The sequence below is a fragment of the Neofelis nebulosa genome, chromosome 6, assembly GCF_028018385.1.
Source record: "Neofelis nebulosa isolate mNeoNeb1 chromosome 6, mNeoNeb1.pri, whole genome shotgun sequence".
NCBI lineage: Eukaryota > Metazoa > Chordata > Mammalia > Carnivora > Felidae > Neofelis > Neofelis nebulosa.
In genome coordinates, this window is record NC_080787.1 from 67,024,108 (window position 1) to 67,039,295 (window position 15,188).

The 15,188-nt window shown below is 39.3% G+C and overlaps 1 protein-coding gene and 1 long non-coding RNA gene across 3 annotated transcripts in view; one reads left to right on the plus strand and one right to left on the minus strand.

Moving 5' to 3' along the window:
- The window catches only part of LOC131514415 (uncharacterized), a 31,032-nt gene extending 26,012 nt beyond the window's left edge, over positions 1-5,020 (plus strand). Inside the window, exon 4 of the long non-coding RNA XR_009263064.1 lies at positions 3,717-5,020. This is a non-coding gene — a long non-coding RNA (uncharacterized LOC131514415). The remainder of the gene's footprint in view (positions 1-3,716) is intronic.
- COL9A1 (collagen type IX alpha 1 chain) overlaps positions 1-15,188 on the minus strand; it is an 88,303-nt gene that overhangs the window by 30,264 nt on the left and 42,851 nt on the right. Inside the window, exons 19-28 of one of the 2 annotated variants that reach the window (XM_058734370.1) lie at positions 15,051-15,104; positions 12,475-12,528; positions 8,594-8,647; positions 6,918-6,971; positions 6,728-6,781; positions 6,539-6,592; positions 6,083-6,136; positions 5,045-5,089; positions 3,990-4,043; positions 3,831-3,884 (exon numbers count right to left, since the gene is read on the minus strand). In XM_058734370.1, the coding sequence (XP_058590353.1) occupies positions 3,831-3,884; positions 3,990-4,043; positions 5,045-5,089; positions 6,083-6,136; positions 6,539-6,592; positions 6,728-6,781; positions 6,918-6,971; positions 8,594-8,647; positions 12,475-12,528; positions 15,051-15,104 (531 nt within the window). The remainder of the gene's footprint in view (positions 1-3,830; positions 3,885-3,989; positions 4,044-5,044; positions 5,090-6,082; positions 6,137-6,538; positions 6,593-6,727; positions 6,782-6,917; positions 6,972-8,593; positions 8,648-12,474; positions 12,529-15,050; positions 15,105-15,188) is intronic. The other variant, XM_058734371.1, reaches the window with a different exon arrangement.

Consider the following 15,188-nt stretch of genomic DNA (forward strand, 5'->3'; position numbering starts at 1 on the left):
TATTGACAGGGATAATATTCCATGGCCTGGGTGGCACAGGAAGGCAGTTTCGACCATTCGACAACACACCATATGGGGACCTCTGTGCCCAGAGCTGTTGACGATAGGTGGGGGTAGAACTTCAAGAGAAATGAGAGAGGCTTCTGTACTCCAGGAGTGTATAATCTTCAGAAAACTGGAAGCAGATCAGCATGGCGCTCGCTCATCCCAGTCAGAATCATGAGAGCAGAGCAAACACAACTCTCTCAACAAAAGCCCTGGCAAGTTCTGGGGAGCCTGAAAGACGGAAATGGACCAGGAGCCACTGGATCCGAGGCCCCAACCATAAGCCTGCTGTAAACCAGGAGTCACCCAGATCCAAGTGAAAAGCAGTAGAGTGTGACTGAGAAAGCCAGAAGCACGATCCAAGTGGTAAAGATATGTGCTCATATGTCATCACTGGTGGTGACAAAAAAAACCTCCCATATATCTTGCTGTGGCATTGGCTAAAGCTGTTAGAACAATGGTTTGGAAAGGGGAACACCACTTAATTTCAAACACATGCTCCAATTAGCCTGGCCCATTAGTAGGACACATTAGAAATAGGTTTTCATTCCTTCTACTCAGCTTTTCAATTTGACATTTTCAGGAAAAACTGCTAAAACTTGTGAGGAATAGTTGAAAATGTGTGAACCCTTATCTATGAAACTAAATTTAATGATGTAAAATGAAAGAATAAACGTATCCTTCACTAAGTAGATTTGATGTTAAAACTCTGCTCCAGAACTCTAATACTTAGAACCTCTCGTGACACTTTTCTATAAAATTTATAGTTGGTGAGAAGTCAGTTATTACCAACATAAGCAGCATAGCAAGATTTATTATACCTCCAATTCAGTTCATTTTAAGAAATATTTATTAAGCACCACCTTGCGACAGGCCCTGAGTAAAGATATGTAGGGACCACCAAGGCAGATCACAGGTGTCCCTGCATCCCTGCTGTTTCCACAGCAAGGGGCTAAAAGGGAGGCACACCATAAGAGACTATTAAATACAGAGAACAAACTGAGGGTTGCTGGAAGGCAGGTGGGTGGGGGAGGGCAAAATAGGTGATGGGTATTAGGGAGGACACTTGTTGGGATGAGCACTGGGTTCATATGTAAGTGATGAATCACTAAATTCTATTCCTGAAACCATTATTACACTATATGTTAACTAACTTGGATTTAAATAAAATCTAAAACAATAAATAAAATTAATTAATTTAAAAAAGTTTTCAGGGGCCCAGGGTTGTAGGGTTCAGAATAAGGAGAGAGCACTTCTATCTGGAGGATGGGACATAATCAGAGATGGTTTCATTATAGAATTAACATTTTAATCACATCTAAGAAGACACATGAGACATTGAGAAGAGAGCCATCTAAGTGCAGAGCATAAGAAAAGAAAGGCAGGCTGAGAAGTACAGAGACTATTTGGAAATTAGCATGGAGTCCAGCTTGACTTGAACACAGGCTGGCTCTGAGCAGGGCAGAAGTGGAACATAAAACTAGAGGGTAAACCAACAGTTTAAGATTTGGTACTTTCTTTAATTGCCAGTGGAGATCCATGGAAGATTTGTAAATAAAGAAGAGAAGTGATGACAGAAGGCATACTTCAAAAAGACCAGGATGGCAGTCTGCACAGCTGGTGTCACAGCCAGTCCCCAGGCCTCTGAAATGGTGCCTGATACTTTTGTGTGTCACCATGGCCATGGGAACACTACTGGAGTTCTAGGGTAAGGTCCTGGGGAACACAGAATTATCCCAACCAAGATGCCAGGAGTACCTTGTTGGGAAACACTGGTAGAGGAAGGATAGACAAGCTGGGGAGGCAAATCAGGAGACAACGGATTATCCAAGCAGCAGCTAATGATCTGAGCCAGGACAGTGGAAGTCGGCTTAGAAAAGAAGAGTCAAATGTAAGAGACCTTCAAAAGGAGGTGGTAGAATCAGCGGATCCTACTAGAGATAGGAATCATGACCGAAGAAAAACACCAAAGCTTTGAGCTGCAATGAGAACCTAGACATTTACAGAAACGCAAAAATCAAAACCTGAATCAGGTTGAAACATAGGCAGAACAGATATAGGCATAACAGATCTGCCTGCCCTCACATAAAAGAAGTAAACACTCCCACCCCATCTCCTTCCGCAGTTCTGCCTCTGGTTCTCGATATATCCCATGGCACTTAACTGATGATGGGCCAAGCCCTCTCTACTGTGTCACATTTTGTGCTTCAGTGTGTGGTCCTCACACACAGCAGGTGCTCCTTCAACTTTACTGTTTTCTGCTCTACAAAGTGAACACTAGACTTAATAGCCAACATTCTCAAAGTTTCAGTGCCCCTTTCCCACACTGTTAAATCTTTCTGGACCAGTCACGGAGAATCTTCATTGTTTTAGGAATGTGATCTAGCTACAAACTCATTGCTTTGGCAGTCAATTTAAGGAAAGTATTTTAATTAGAAATTTGCAGGCTTCAAGCAAGAGAGAAGAAAAGGATAAGTGAGCAGCGAGGGAGCAAGGAGCATAATGAGGGGCAATAGCTAGTTTCTTTGGCTGCAGAGAAACTTTTGGAAACCACCTGGTAGAGGTCAGTTGACAAACATCCATGAGAAATGGAAAAATTCCCCTCATGTCACAAGACACCTGGAATATTTCATTTCCCTCAAACATGAAAATCCTCATTCAACATGCTCATGAAATGCTTTAAAAGATTGTAACAACAATATTTAGAAATAATTCTGTGTTCTCACTTGGAATTCTTTTTGATACTCAGCAGATTTTGAAAACAAGAACTTACACTGAAGGCCAGAGAGAATTTTTTAAAGTTCACATTAACGTTTAATTTCCTAATCAGTTTCTCTCTAAGGGTTAAAGGGAAAATCTGCGTTGCTATATTTGATGCAAAATAGGCACATTTACAAACTCACACTAAAAAAAGTCTGGCAGTTTCTCAAAAACCTAAACATAGTTCTCGCATGACCTAGAAATTCTACTTCTAGGTATTGTACTCAAGAGAAATAAAAACATGTGACCACACAAAAACTCAGAAAAATTTTCATAGTAGCATCATTCATAATGGCCAAAAAGCAGAAATAACCCAAATGTCCATCAGTGGATGAAAGAATGAATGAAATTTGGTATATCCATGCAACTGAAATTATTCACCAATAAAAAGGAATGAAGTACGGATACATGCTACAGCATAGCTAAGACTTCAAACATGTTGAAAGAAGCCAATCACTGAAAAACCCACATAACTGTATGATACCATTTATATGATATTTTCAGAACAGGTAAATCTACAGAGACAGAAAGTGGATTCGTGGTTGAGTAGGGCTGAGAAGATTGGGAGGAAGTGTTGAGTGACTGCAAGTGGACACAGAGTTTCTTTTTTGGATGATGAAAATGTTGAAAATGGACTGTGGTAATGGTTGCATAATTCCACAAATATGCTAAAAATCAATAAATTGTATACTTTAAATGGGTGGATTATATAGTACATGAATTATGTCTCAGTACTATTGTTCTTTAACCACACTAAAATACTTCCCTCAACATGAGATGAGAGCAAAAAGGGTCATCATATTTTTAAACATATTTTAAACATTTTTTAAGTTTTATTTCCACTTTCTGAATTTAAAAAAAGCATGTGTATACATGAATAGCATTCCCATTCCATTGTCTCTCTCGGCTAGGACATGCTCAAACACCAGAAGGCATTCATGGATAAATGAACAAATGATTGGAAGAACACCCAGCAAAACCCTGAGAAGGCACCTTGGAAGGTTCTACAGAAAAGGAGTACTCACAGGAAGCCCTCGGGGTCCTCGGGGTCCCACTTCTCCTGGAGGCCCCTGTTGGCCCTATTATGAGGAAAGCAAGGAAAGAAAAAGTTAACACTCCCTAATTCTTTGCTCACTGATTGCAACAGGTTATAATATAAGGAAAGGTAACTCATGGCATCTTACCGGTTTGCCTGAATTCCCCAATTGACCAGGCTTCCCTGGAGCACCTGTGTTACCCTAAAGGTAAAGAGCAACATTCAGGGTAATTCAGACAGCAAGTAAGCATATCATCAACCTGTCTAGGCCAGACCAGGCATTTCTGACACCTAAATAGCATTAATTTCCCAATTTCACATTGAGAATTTGGGAAGATGTAGAATCTCTTTCTTAGTGGATACATTAAAAAGTTTTTCAGATTCAGGATAATGTTCTGTTATTCCCACAAGTATAGTAAAGGTGTCAAAAAGTCCAAAAGTGAAGGTCAAATGTCAAAAAAATGAAGGTCATTAGCCAGACAAGAATATGAGAAAAGTTTTCTTTCTTCACAATATTAATTATATGTGTCTTTCCTTTACCACTTCTGTCTCCAATACCTTTCTTTGAGCCCTTTTACCTGACACTGACACTATTAAAATTAAAAAGAATCCTGTGAACATGAGGAGTAAGAGGATGTGCTGTTGAGAAAAACCCTGCCAGCAAGCTCCAGGGAAAGCACATGTCTGCGATGTCATCTGCACCATCAGTCTGTCACAGTCTACTTATTAGGGAACATCTCTGCTCTTTAAAGATGCTGTGGACCCCTATAATTAGAGAGCTGTAGCCATATAACCTGGTGGTGACCAAATTCAACATTATTCACATTTTATCTATTTTATTCAAAGCTATGTCTTCTCCCTTTAATTTTTCTTTCACCTGTTGTTTTTAATTGTGACATAATTTCTATAGCTTAGTAACAATTTCTTTATTTTAAGTGGTAAAGAACAGTAACACTTTGTCTGTTTTCTACTGGCAAAGGATGACACTTTCAGGAAGGAAGTCTAATCAGCAACAGTTTGTCAAAGTATTCTGTTTGCAGCTAGGAAAGAGAATAGCATTTGAAGCCATAAAGCCTTTTTCATTTCTGCTTAGAGTCAAAAATAAAAGTCAGGCTGGAAATACTAAAAATGATAAATAAAACACACTAACGAAAGAATAAAGAAATAGAGAAAAGTACTAATTAAAAAGGTTTAATCTTTTACCTTTTCACCAGCAACACCCTTTGCTCCAGGGATCCCAGGTACACCCTGAAAGAGCGCATACAGAACACGGGTTGAATCACTTCACCTGAGAATCTGCAGGTGCCGTGCTCACTTCATGCCGAGGGGCCGAGGGGATCGTGACAGCAGCAAAGCTTTGATGTGAGGGAGATTCTCCCTAGTTCCCAAATTCTGAACAGTTTAGAAGGAATTGCTTCACTGTATCTGGCTTGTTAAATCTGAACACCCTTAGGCAAATCCTGCCTCTAAACTAAAGTTATTTTTCAAGCATGAATTTCCAAATTATAATCCAGTACTATTTTCAGGTCAATAGGAGCTTCTACTACCAGCATGATTTGAGGTACAGAATAACAAAACAAGGACCTACCTACTGAATCGCTAACGCGTAAGTAGGAAAAAAAATGGCAGGAGAATGCTGGCTCTAACTAAAATTGGGTACTATTGGGAGTCCTAATGTTCTCTCACTGGTTATTTTGAAATGTCAGACAGATATCATAATAAATTGTGGCCAGTCCTCAAATCACCAAGTATCCCTTTGTAACCTTGAAACATGTGTTTCCAAGAATACATCTGTATAATCCACATTAGCCTCCAGCCACATTAATGCAGGGAAACACCAATTTGAATAATTCAGAATACCACACATCAAAAAAAATGGTATCTTATATCTCACATTGTCCTATGAACATACTCTCAACCCTCTTATGGCTCAACTCTGCTAACAAGAACTTCAGAACTGGTTAAAAGTAGGAGGAAGTATATGACCCTGGCCCATAGCTCAGGGTTAGTGAAATAAGACAAACTGAGTGAACTAAAGATAGAAGATAAAATTAAAGCTTAGTATAGTTATTAGAGAAATAGCTAGTTATTCAGAAAAAAGTAGAAAATGTAAAACTGTAAAAATATAAAATTAAAGTATCATATATGTTCCCCAGAACTTATCAAGTTATTTCTCCCTAAAATTCATATTTTCAAAATATGTACCCAAACCAATAAACATTTAAAGACTCAAATACTTACAGGTAGCCCTTGCAATCCTGCATCACCAGGAGGCCCAGGTTTCCCTGGTTCACCCTGAAAAAAGAAGTTTGTATGCATCATTGGACTTGTATGAACTGCTTAATTTCTTTCAAGAAAGGAAAGGACACAGACCTTCTAAGTAGAAGGATAATCTCTACATCTGACCTTACATGCACTTTTATAATATGATCCAGTTCAGGGAGGGGGGAGGAGGACGATGGACTTAGGACATAAATTTAACCAAAATACACAGTTTCTTTCAGCGACTTTCATTAACAGGGCAATTTTACTGAGTTCCTAAAACCAAGTAAAGAAACATACTATTCTAATAGTATTTTCAGCTGACACTTGATTTAAAAATTAAAAGGAGGAGAAAAGCCAAAGCCAGCTAAATACATTTCCCAGTAATGTAGTAATGGAAATGTTGTGCTCGGTTGGCCAGGGCCACACAGCTACCTTTGTTCCAGGCATTCCAGGTATCCCATCACGGCCATCCACACCTGGCAAGCCCTACAGACACACAAAGAAACAGACTGTCTCTCAGAAATAGTCACAGCCTTCTTCCCTTCATTATTTTCTAAAGTTTTATTACAAGTTAATAATCACTTTGAAAAATGTGCTTGATAACTGTAGCTCAGGACATACCGTGTCTCCTTTGGACCCAGGGACACCAGGAATTCCTCTAGAACCTTGAGGTCCCTGCAGGGCAGAAAGGCAAGGATAGACAAGACATGCTCATTTATCACAATACTTAGGACACATCAAAGAGGTAAGCAGAATCAGAGGACACCAAAAAGCACCATGTTTATAGTGATTAACACTAATTGGAACTCACTCTATCTCCCTTGGGACCTGTTTCTCCTGGAGGTCCTCGCTGTCCTTGATCACCCTGTATGAAAATAAAATGTTGTTAATACAAGCAGAAGTCACTTATTGAGAGACTTTTGAAATTATAAAACTCCATCCATATTACCTTACTACTGCTCTTTCAACCTTTGCTCTGACTTGGATGCCTAGCTCAAGAAATCTTTTTATTTTTTATAATTTTTTTAATGTTTATTTGAGAAAGAGAGTGTGAGCCAGGGAGGGATGGGGGTGGAGGGGGGGAGACAGAGTCTATAACAGGCTCCAGGCTCTGAGCTGTCAGCACACAGCCTGATGCGAGGTTCAAACTCACATACCATGAGATCATGACCTGAGCCGAAGTCGGACACTTAACCAACTTAGCCATTCAGGCGCCCCTCGAGAAATCTTTTTATAAAATTACATTGTCTTAAAAATTTATATTGCAATGGGGATAACTGAGACTTACGTGTCTTTTGATTTCATTTTAAATGGATAAAGCTTCTGTGTTCTTTGGATGTATAGGTATAATAAAATTAAGATCCATGCTGCAGATAACCTTGACATTAGTAACTATGTCTACATATCAGCTAAATGCATTGACTATCTTGCTGAGTTGAGGTTTGGATCAGTTGCCAATCTTGTCTCCATATTATTTCATTCTCCAGGCAATGATAGGGGTTCCTGTCAAAATCATCTGGCTAATGTTGATTTATGGTATAGGCGGTAATAGAGGATGTGTCTTCCTAAAATACAGCTTTTGTTGAATTGCATAACCACTCTACAATCTCAAATGGCTTCCTATTGCTACTATATCAGTTCAAACTGCTAAGATTGGTATTAAAAGCACTCCATAATATGATCCTACCTCATCTATTCAATTTCATCTTCTCAGTAGAAACTTACAATGCCAGACAGTAACAGCCCCTATGACAACACATACCCCCATCACCACCAACAGTGTTCTTTCTCACCTGTACTCTGCTGCCCATCCCCCCCAGAATAGCTTTCCAGGTCAACCTGCCTCTAAGATCCTCTTGCATGGGTTACCTCCACCACATATTCTAGTGCTTGATCTTGTAATGTACAACATAGTTACATTCTGTCTTTCCCACTGGGCCACAGGAGCTTGATAGTTGGAGATTCTATTTTGATTATACCTTCTCTACTTTTTCTGTGATCAAAGTGGTTATTAATAGACGGCTTTGTATTTATTTCTAGAAAAGGTGTGAGGCAGCCCGTAATAAGGACACATGTGCATGTGACAGTCAAAATATAGAATAATGAGGTCAGAAATCATAGAAAAGAAAAAGAATTATCCAAGCAACTGAAATATAGTAATAGATGGTTACTGTGACTCTAAGCATCCTGGCAACCAAAACAAAAGGAAAACACAACAAATGTAAAAACTCAACATTTTGACTTCACCGATAAGAAAAACAAAAATCCATACCAAGTCAAAAGAACATTCTCTTTGTCCAAGAAAGTGATGCTCATCATGATTAAAATTTGTTTAAATAAATATAAAAACTATTGCCCATTTTACTACTTTAATTATTCACATGTGGAAGACATGCATGCACATGCACACACACACAGAGCAAATAATCTTTACTGATCATTGCTAAAGAATCTGTCATTGGGTCTTGTAAAAGGAAAACTACTTACAGGTGCACCAGGGAGACCTTGAGGCCCAGGTTCTCCATCTAAGCCCCGAGCACCCTACAAAAAAAAAAAAAAAAAAAAAAAAAAAGACAAAGAAATGAAATTAAGATCAGCCATTTAAATGTTTATTTATTTATTTTGAGATAGAGAGAGATAGAGATAGAGAGAGAGAGAGCAGGGGGAGAGAGAGAATCCCAAGTAGGCTTCACACTGTCAACGCAGGGCTCAATCCCACTAACTATGAGATCATGACCTGAGCTGAAAATCAAGTCAGACACTTAGCAGACTGAGCCACCCAGGCACCTCAAGATTACTCATTTATATTAAAGGGCACATCAGTCTTTCTACAGAACTTTAACAGCCAGATAAAAAAGGAGGTTTTGTGTTTGCAACATATACTGTATTCATCAGTGAACTCCAGGGATTTTTTTTTTTAATGTTTATTTATTTTTGAGAGAGAGACGGAAACAGAGTGCCAGTGGGGAGGGGCAGAGAGAGAGGGTGACAGAGAATCCAAAGCAGGCTCCAGTCTCTGAGTTGTCAGCACAGAGCCCAATGCAGGGCTTGAAGCCACAGACTGTGAGATCATGACCTCGAGTGACTGCTTAATCAACTGAGCCGCCCAGGCACCCATGGTGAGTGTTTAATCAGACACCTCAGATATGAAAACACTTAGTTTGCATCTTCTCATCCCACCCAAAGTACTTATGGCCAGTCTTTGATACCACTCTGGATATTTTAAGTTAACACTGTATCCATTCTTTTTTTTTTATTAAATTTTTTTTTCAACGTTTTTTATTTATTTTGGGGACAGAGAGAGACAGAGCATGAACGGGGGAGGGGCAGAGAGAGAGGGAGACACAGAATCGGAAACAGGCTCCAGGCTCCGAGCCATCAGCCCAGAGCCTGACGCGGGGCTCGAACTCACAGACCTCGAGATCGTGACCTGGCTGAAGTCGGACGCTTAACCGACTGCGCCACCCAGGCGCCCCAACACTGTATCCATTCTTGATTGATGACATGAACTGAAAACACTGGTACCTGTTTAGAGAACTTGACAAACCTATTGAAGAGGTTTGGTACTCACCCTGCAGGCCTCTCAGGATTCTGATGGGAATTTGTTAGCGGTGAAGACCAAGGAGCCACCCAAAGAATAGTTGGCATGGACTCTGCTGCTGCTGCAGCTGTGGGTGGGATTCTGTGACACTGGATTTCCACCAAGATCCAGAATCAGAAGTCCAGCCATGCGGTTTAGAAGAACGAATTGTAATAAGGATTTGAGTATGCCCTCTTCCATCCTGGATGGACATTAGGTTCAGTTTATATGAAATAATTCATTTACTTCCTTCACAACAAACACCCTACCAAGTGATGGTGGCATAAAAACTACACAGCTTTAGAAATGTAATTGTTTTGAAATCAATTCCGACTTGGTTATATTGTACATGTCACCTTCTTATTTAATTATAAGAATCAAACTGTGATTTTAAAACAAAAAAAGGGGGGGGCGGTTAGTGCTTTCTGCATAGGCTACATGATAAAATACAACCCTCTTTAAATCTTTTTCTCATCTGCTAAGTGAATGAGAAGGCAGAAGGGCCACTGGAGTCCACAGGCCATCTCCTAATGAAAAGGGTTGAGGTAAGGAGATGATAAAATAAATAGAAAACAGTCCAAAGAGTATTGGATGGATGTCAGCCCAAGAAAACCAGGTGGACAGCATCTGTAGTAAGAATTAAGAATCAGAAAACCTTTGATAGAAGGTTCAGAAAAGAGAGAATCAAATAAGGACACAGCCGAAGCAGAGGCACCACAGAGCCTTGAAATTCTTTGATCCCTAAAAACTAGAACAGAGCAGAAAGCAGTCTACGTTCACCAGGGAAGGAGAGATTTGGAAGACCCGAAAAAGACCTTGAATTCATCATTCACCCTGCGTGGTGAGAGCGGAGCCCGGCCTTTGCATTATAGAAATGGCTGTGATGCACTCACTCTCTCTCTTATTGCTGTTCAGCACAAGCTGAGACCCAAAATGCTGTTACTAGGCAACCACGCCAGGGGTCTGAGTTCATGAGAAGAGCTTGTTTTTTTTTTGTTTTTTTTTTTTTTTTGGAAAGCAATTTGACAGAACTCAGAGGAAATGAGAAATTTTGAAAAATGCCAAGTAAAAAACATGCCTCAAATAAAGAACATATCCAGAACAGTAATTGGTTTCAAAGTGTGGGGTCACATATTTTAGATGATTTAAACCCAGAAAAAGCGAAGGCCTAGGTATCAGCAACTTCAAAACAAATGGGATGTATTACTTAATAACAGAAGAGATACACACAGAATGTTACTTAAGGTAACATGAATATAGAAATATGAAATATGTTTTTTAAAATACAGTGTTTTTAGAAAAGAAATATTCTAGAGGAAATGGAAGAGTAAAACAGGCAGAATGAGAATACCCAAAAGGGACAGCAAGGCTGAAAAAAAAAGAGTCACAAAATAATTCCTTCAATTTCCAAAAATATGCATTTCTTTTAAAAAATTTAGTTTTATTTTTTTGAGCACCTACAATGTGCAAGTTAGTCCCACTTAGCGGTTAATAAAAGTCCTGTGCTTCTGTGTGAAATGACACAAATTAGCTCCAGAGGTTCTAAAGAGAAAGAGGTAAGGGTCAGAAGTGGTGGTAGGCAAAGTGCTTTTCTTTTTCCAAGCCCACAAAGTGGCTTTTCTAACATACTCTGTAAGTAGTAACCATTTTCTTAAAATCTGATAGAGAAGGTAGACACACCCCTACACACACTCACATACACACACAGTGAGAAAGACATTTCTGAACACAGCATGAATGTTCAGGTTTCCAACATTTTCATTCATGATACTCAGCCAAGCCCTCCCTAGCCCCATCCTCTACCAGTAGGAGCATGTCTTCCAGGTAGGTCTGGCATCCCTCTGATGTCACCACCTCCTCCCTGAGCCCTCCCAGTTCCCTGATCAAGAGTAACCACTCCTTCATCTTCACTCCCTCAAACCACTTGCCCTCAAATTTATGGGTCTCTTGTATACATTGTAGTTAGCTATCTACTCACTCGTTTCTCCCAATAAGTAACAAATTTGAAGTCCTTATTACTTGTTGAATCTCCCCAGCATCTCACAGTGCCTTGCTATGGAAGTGGTAGGAGAATCTGGTCTTTGCAACTGGGCTAAGGACAGATTTGAAAACTCCAGCCACAAGTATAGGATTCCTGTTGAAGGCAGAGCTCAGCAATCCGCCTAGCAGAGAGCCACAGATGGCCCCAGTGTCCTTAGGGATATCTTGCCTTCTCTTACCTCTCCCTTCCTTCCATTCCTTCCTTGTCTTTGCTTTGATTTCCAGGTATTGTGTCAGTGCTATCAGTATTAACTATTGATAATGATAAAGAGATAAAATGTAACAGCCCTGCTTACTTCTATTTACTCGAGATAATTTAAAATATATAATACATAAGTATCATATGTACTACTCTTTTCTATCATCTATGTTTATAACAGAAATGTGAAAACCTAACTAAACATCCACAAAGCAAATAAAAAATAAAAAATGATGTTGCTTGGGCACCTGGGTGGCTCAGTCGGTCAAGTGTCAGACTTCAGCTCAGGTCATGACCTTGTGGTTTGAGGGTTCGAGCCCTGCATCAGGCTCTGTGCTGACAGCTCAGAGCCCGGAGCCTGCTTCAGACTCTGTGTCTCCCTCTTTCTCTGCCCTTCCCCCGGTTTCTCTCTCTCTCTCTCTCTCTCTCAAAAATAAACCTTAAAAAAATTTTTTTAATGTTGCTAAAAATAAGATATTTTTAAGTGGCAAAAAATTCAAATATTTACACATTTGAGTATCATCATCATCATCATCATCATCATCTTACTTTTTCCCCTTTGGCCCCAACTATGCCAGTGATGCCTCTTAATCCTTGAGCTCCCTGGAAATATAAAAACAACAGTGAATTGCTTTAGTTGAAGCACACACTTGTTTCTCTCATCACAAAAGCTGATCCAAAAGGATGTTAACATAACCAAAGGTAACAAGAAACAGTGACATTATATAAACAAATGTTTCTAGTTTAGAGAGAAAATCCAAGGAGAATTATTCTGATGGCAAAAGAATTTTAAAATTCTGAAGACATATGCATTCCTGGAGTTGGAGCAATTACTGATGACAAAAAAGAAACATCACTGCATAAGAGAACTACAATCATGTATTAGATTTATCTTTTAACTCAGGTAGAGAATACACTGCCATTTCTACCTTCTTAATGGTTTGTAAGTTGGTTACATGTAAGATGGTTGTGATTTTAAACTTTGGAATAATTTTTCCCCACCAGTGTATGCTATCAAAGGCAATTAGGTTTCTAGACTAGCCCACAAAAGCTTATGACCTGTAAATGGAGCTAAAGTCTTTACTAACCACTAGGGGTCACTATTTGTTATACCATCTCCATGATAGAGGCACTCTATCTTGGGGCAGTAAGAATCCATCTCACCTCATCCCAGGCAAAGGAGTGGGTAATTCTAAAAGTAAGGATATGAGTGTGATTTCCAGAATCTTTTCTAATACTAAAATGCCACCATTCTCAATTCTCTGGTCACAGCAGCAGGTCCCCAGGAGTGGATCCTGTAAAGAGTGGGCCTGGGTGTTCTCTTGGGAGAAGCAGGAGGTAGATGCTCCTTCAGGAAAGTGGAAAAGCCACTTCTGAGCAATTTGCTAACTGTCCACTATAACTGGCCTACAATAAGGTAGCTCCAGGCCAGTCATTCTCTCGTGTTCTCACTTAGAGAAAACGGAGCACTTTAGTGGCCAACCCTTCATCCAGACAAGTGACAAATTCTATGCAGACTAGTTAGGAATGACCTGCTAGAACATGTAAGATGTAATATGTAACATGATCCAGCTTAGAATAACCACTTGGGATGTAAACCACTTGAGATGTGGCCATTTCAGATTAAAACTGCTCTTTCTGAAGGTAGTTCCGCAAAATGAATTCCAAAAATATTTGAGCCAATGGCAGTGACATCAGAATGCCATGTATTGTCTCCCAAGGTGATGACTTGGGAGGGCAGAGCTCATGTATACATACATGTTCCAAAGAGCAAATGTTTTAAAAATCTGTTCATTACTTTATAGATGTACATTTAAAAAGTGAAAATCTGTGAGTTTTACAGAAACATTTTGGCAAACCCACTCCCAAACACCAGAAGGTCAGCAAGTGCTACAATATCACCCATGCTTGAGCCATGCAGCACCCAACAGATATCCTTAATCCATGAAAATACTTTTAAATGCTGCTTGCAAAATCCTGTTCTGAGGATTTGGGGGAATGGCTTTAAAAATAACTCCAATTCTCCACCAAATTTTCATCAGATCAAAAACAAAAAACATATGTCTCTTACACTACTTATTTCCATCTTTCTCCTGTAAAATAAAGTCCATCTCCTTCTTGTCTCCTATCAAAGGCTCAGGGAAGACAAGCTTCTGGAGTAAGCCCCTTGTACTCCTCCAGGTTTCCTTAAAGTTCTTATGTGGCTTAAAAGCAGAGGCCATTTCTTACAAATGTGCAGACTTATTTCCTTTAGCTGGAATTTCCTTAAGTTCTGGGTAAGCACTAATCTGCACAACTCCCTGAATTCTTTCATAAATGGCCAGTTGTTTGGGGAATGGCAGAGCAGGGCAAGGAAGGGTGGTGGTCCCATGTTTGTCCTCCCTAACTCTTTAGTTTCTGAGAATAGGACCTGAGTCTGTGCTTTACATAGTAAAGACCATGGCTAGCTGCAATTCAATCAATATTCAGAAATTATTATTTCCATAATTGTTACTACTCATCCTGACAAGAAAAAAAGTGTAACAATTCTACTTTCATATACAAAAGTAATGTAAATTTTGATGTCCCCAACACTTTAAATTGACGTATGTCAATGCCCCAGATTACTTCACTGTGCATTTAATTGCAGCAATCTGCCAAAGCACAAGGGACCAACTTTTTATTAAAAAAAAAAAAAAACATGATTACAAGGAATTAAAAATGTTCTAATTATAATGATTGCATGCTGGCATAAGGTACATCAAATCCAGTCGATGATCTACCTGCTACAGATTCAGCGTACCTGAATTTTTCCGTATCATATGATAGCACCATAGAACATGAAAGACATATATCATCCTCTCTTGTGTTCAGTATTTGCTTTCAGATAGCCTAGCCCTGAAACCTAGTAAATAAATGTATGTAATTATAGGTACATTTTGTTTTGTTAAAATGGTGCTTGAATGTATAATGGGGATCCTTTCCTATTTCAAAAAAATGGTAAATTCCCAGTGCTGGCTTGGTGGAAAAATACAGAATACCATGTTCATATAATACTATTAATTCAAATGCTAAACATGAAATATTCCAAAAGTCATGAAAAAAGAATATTTGCATATCCTAAATATTTTTAAACAATACTTTACTGGAGGTCCTTGAGCTCCGACTTCTCCCTGTTCCCCCTGGTCACCTTCTTCACCCTAAGAAACAACAGAAAGCACTCCAAATGTTATTGCAGCAAATGAGCATAGATAGATATAGGCTCGTTGTAACTCAGCACATTT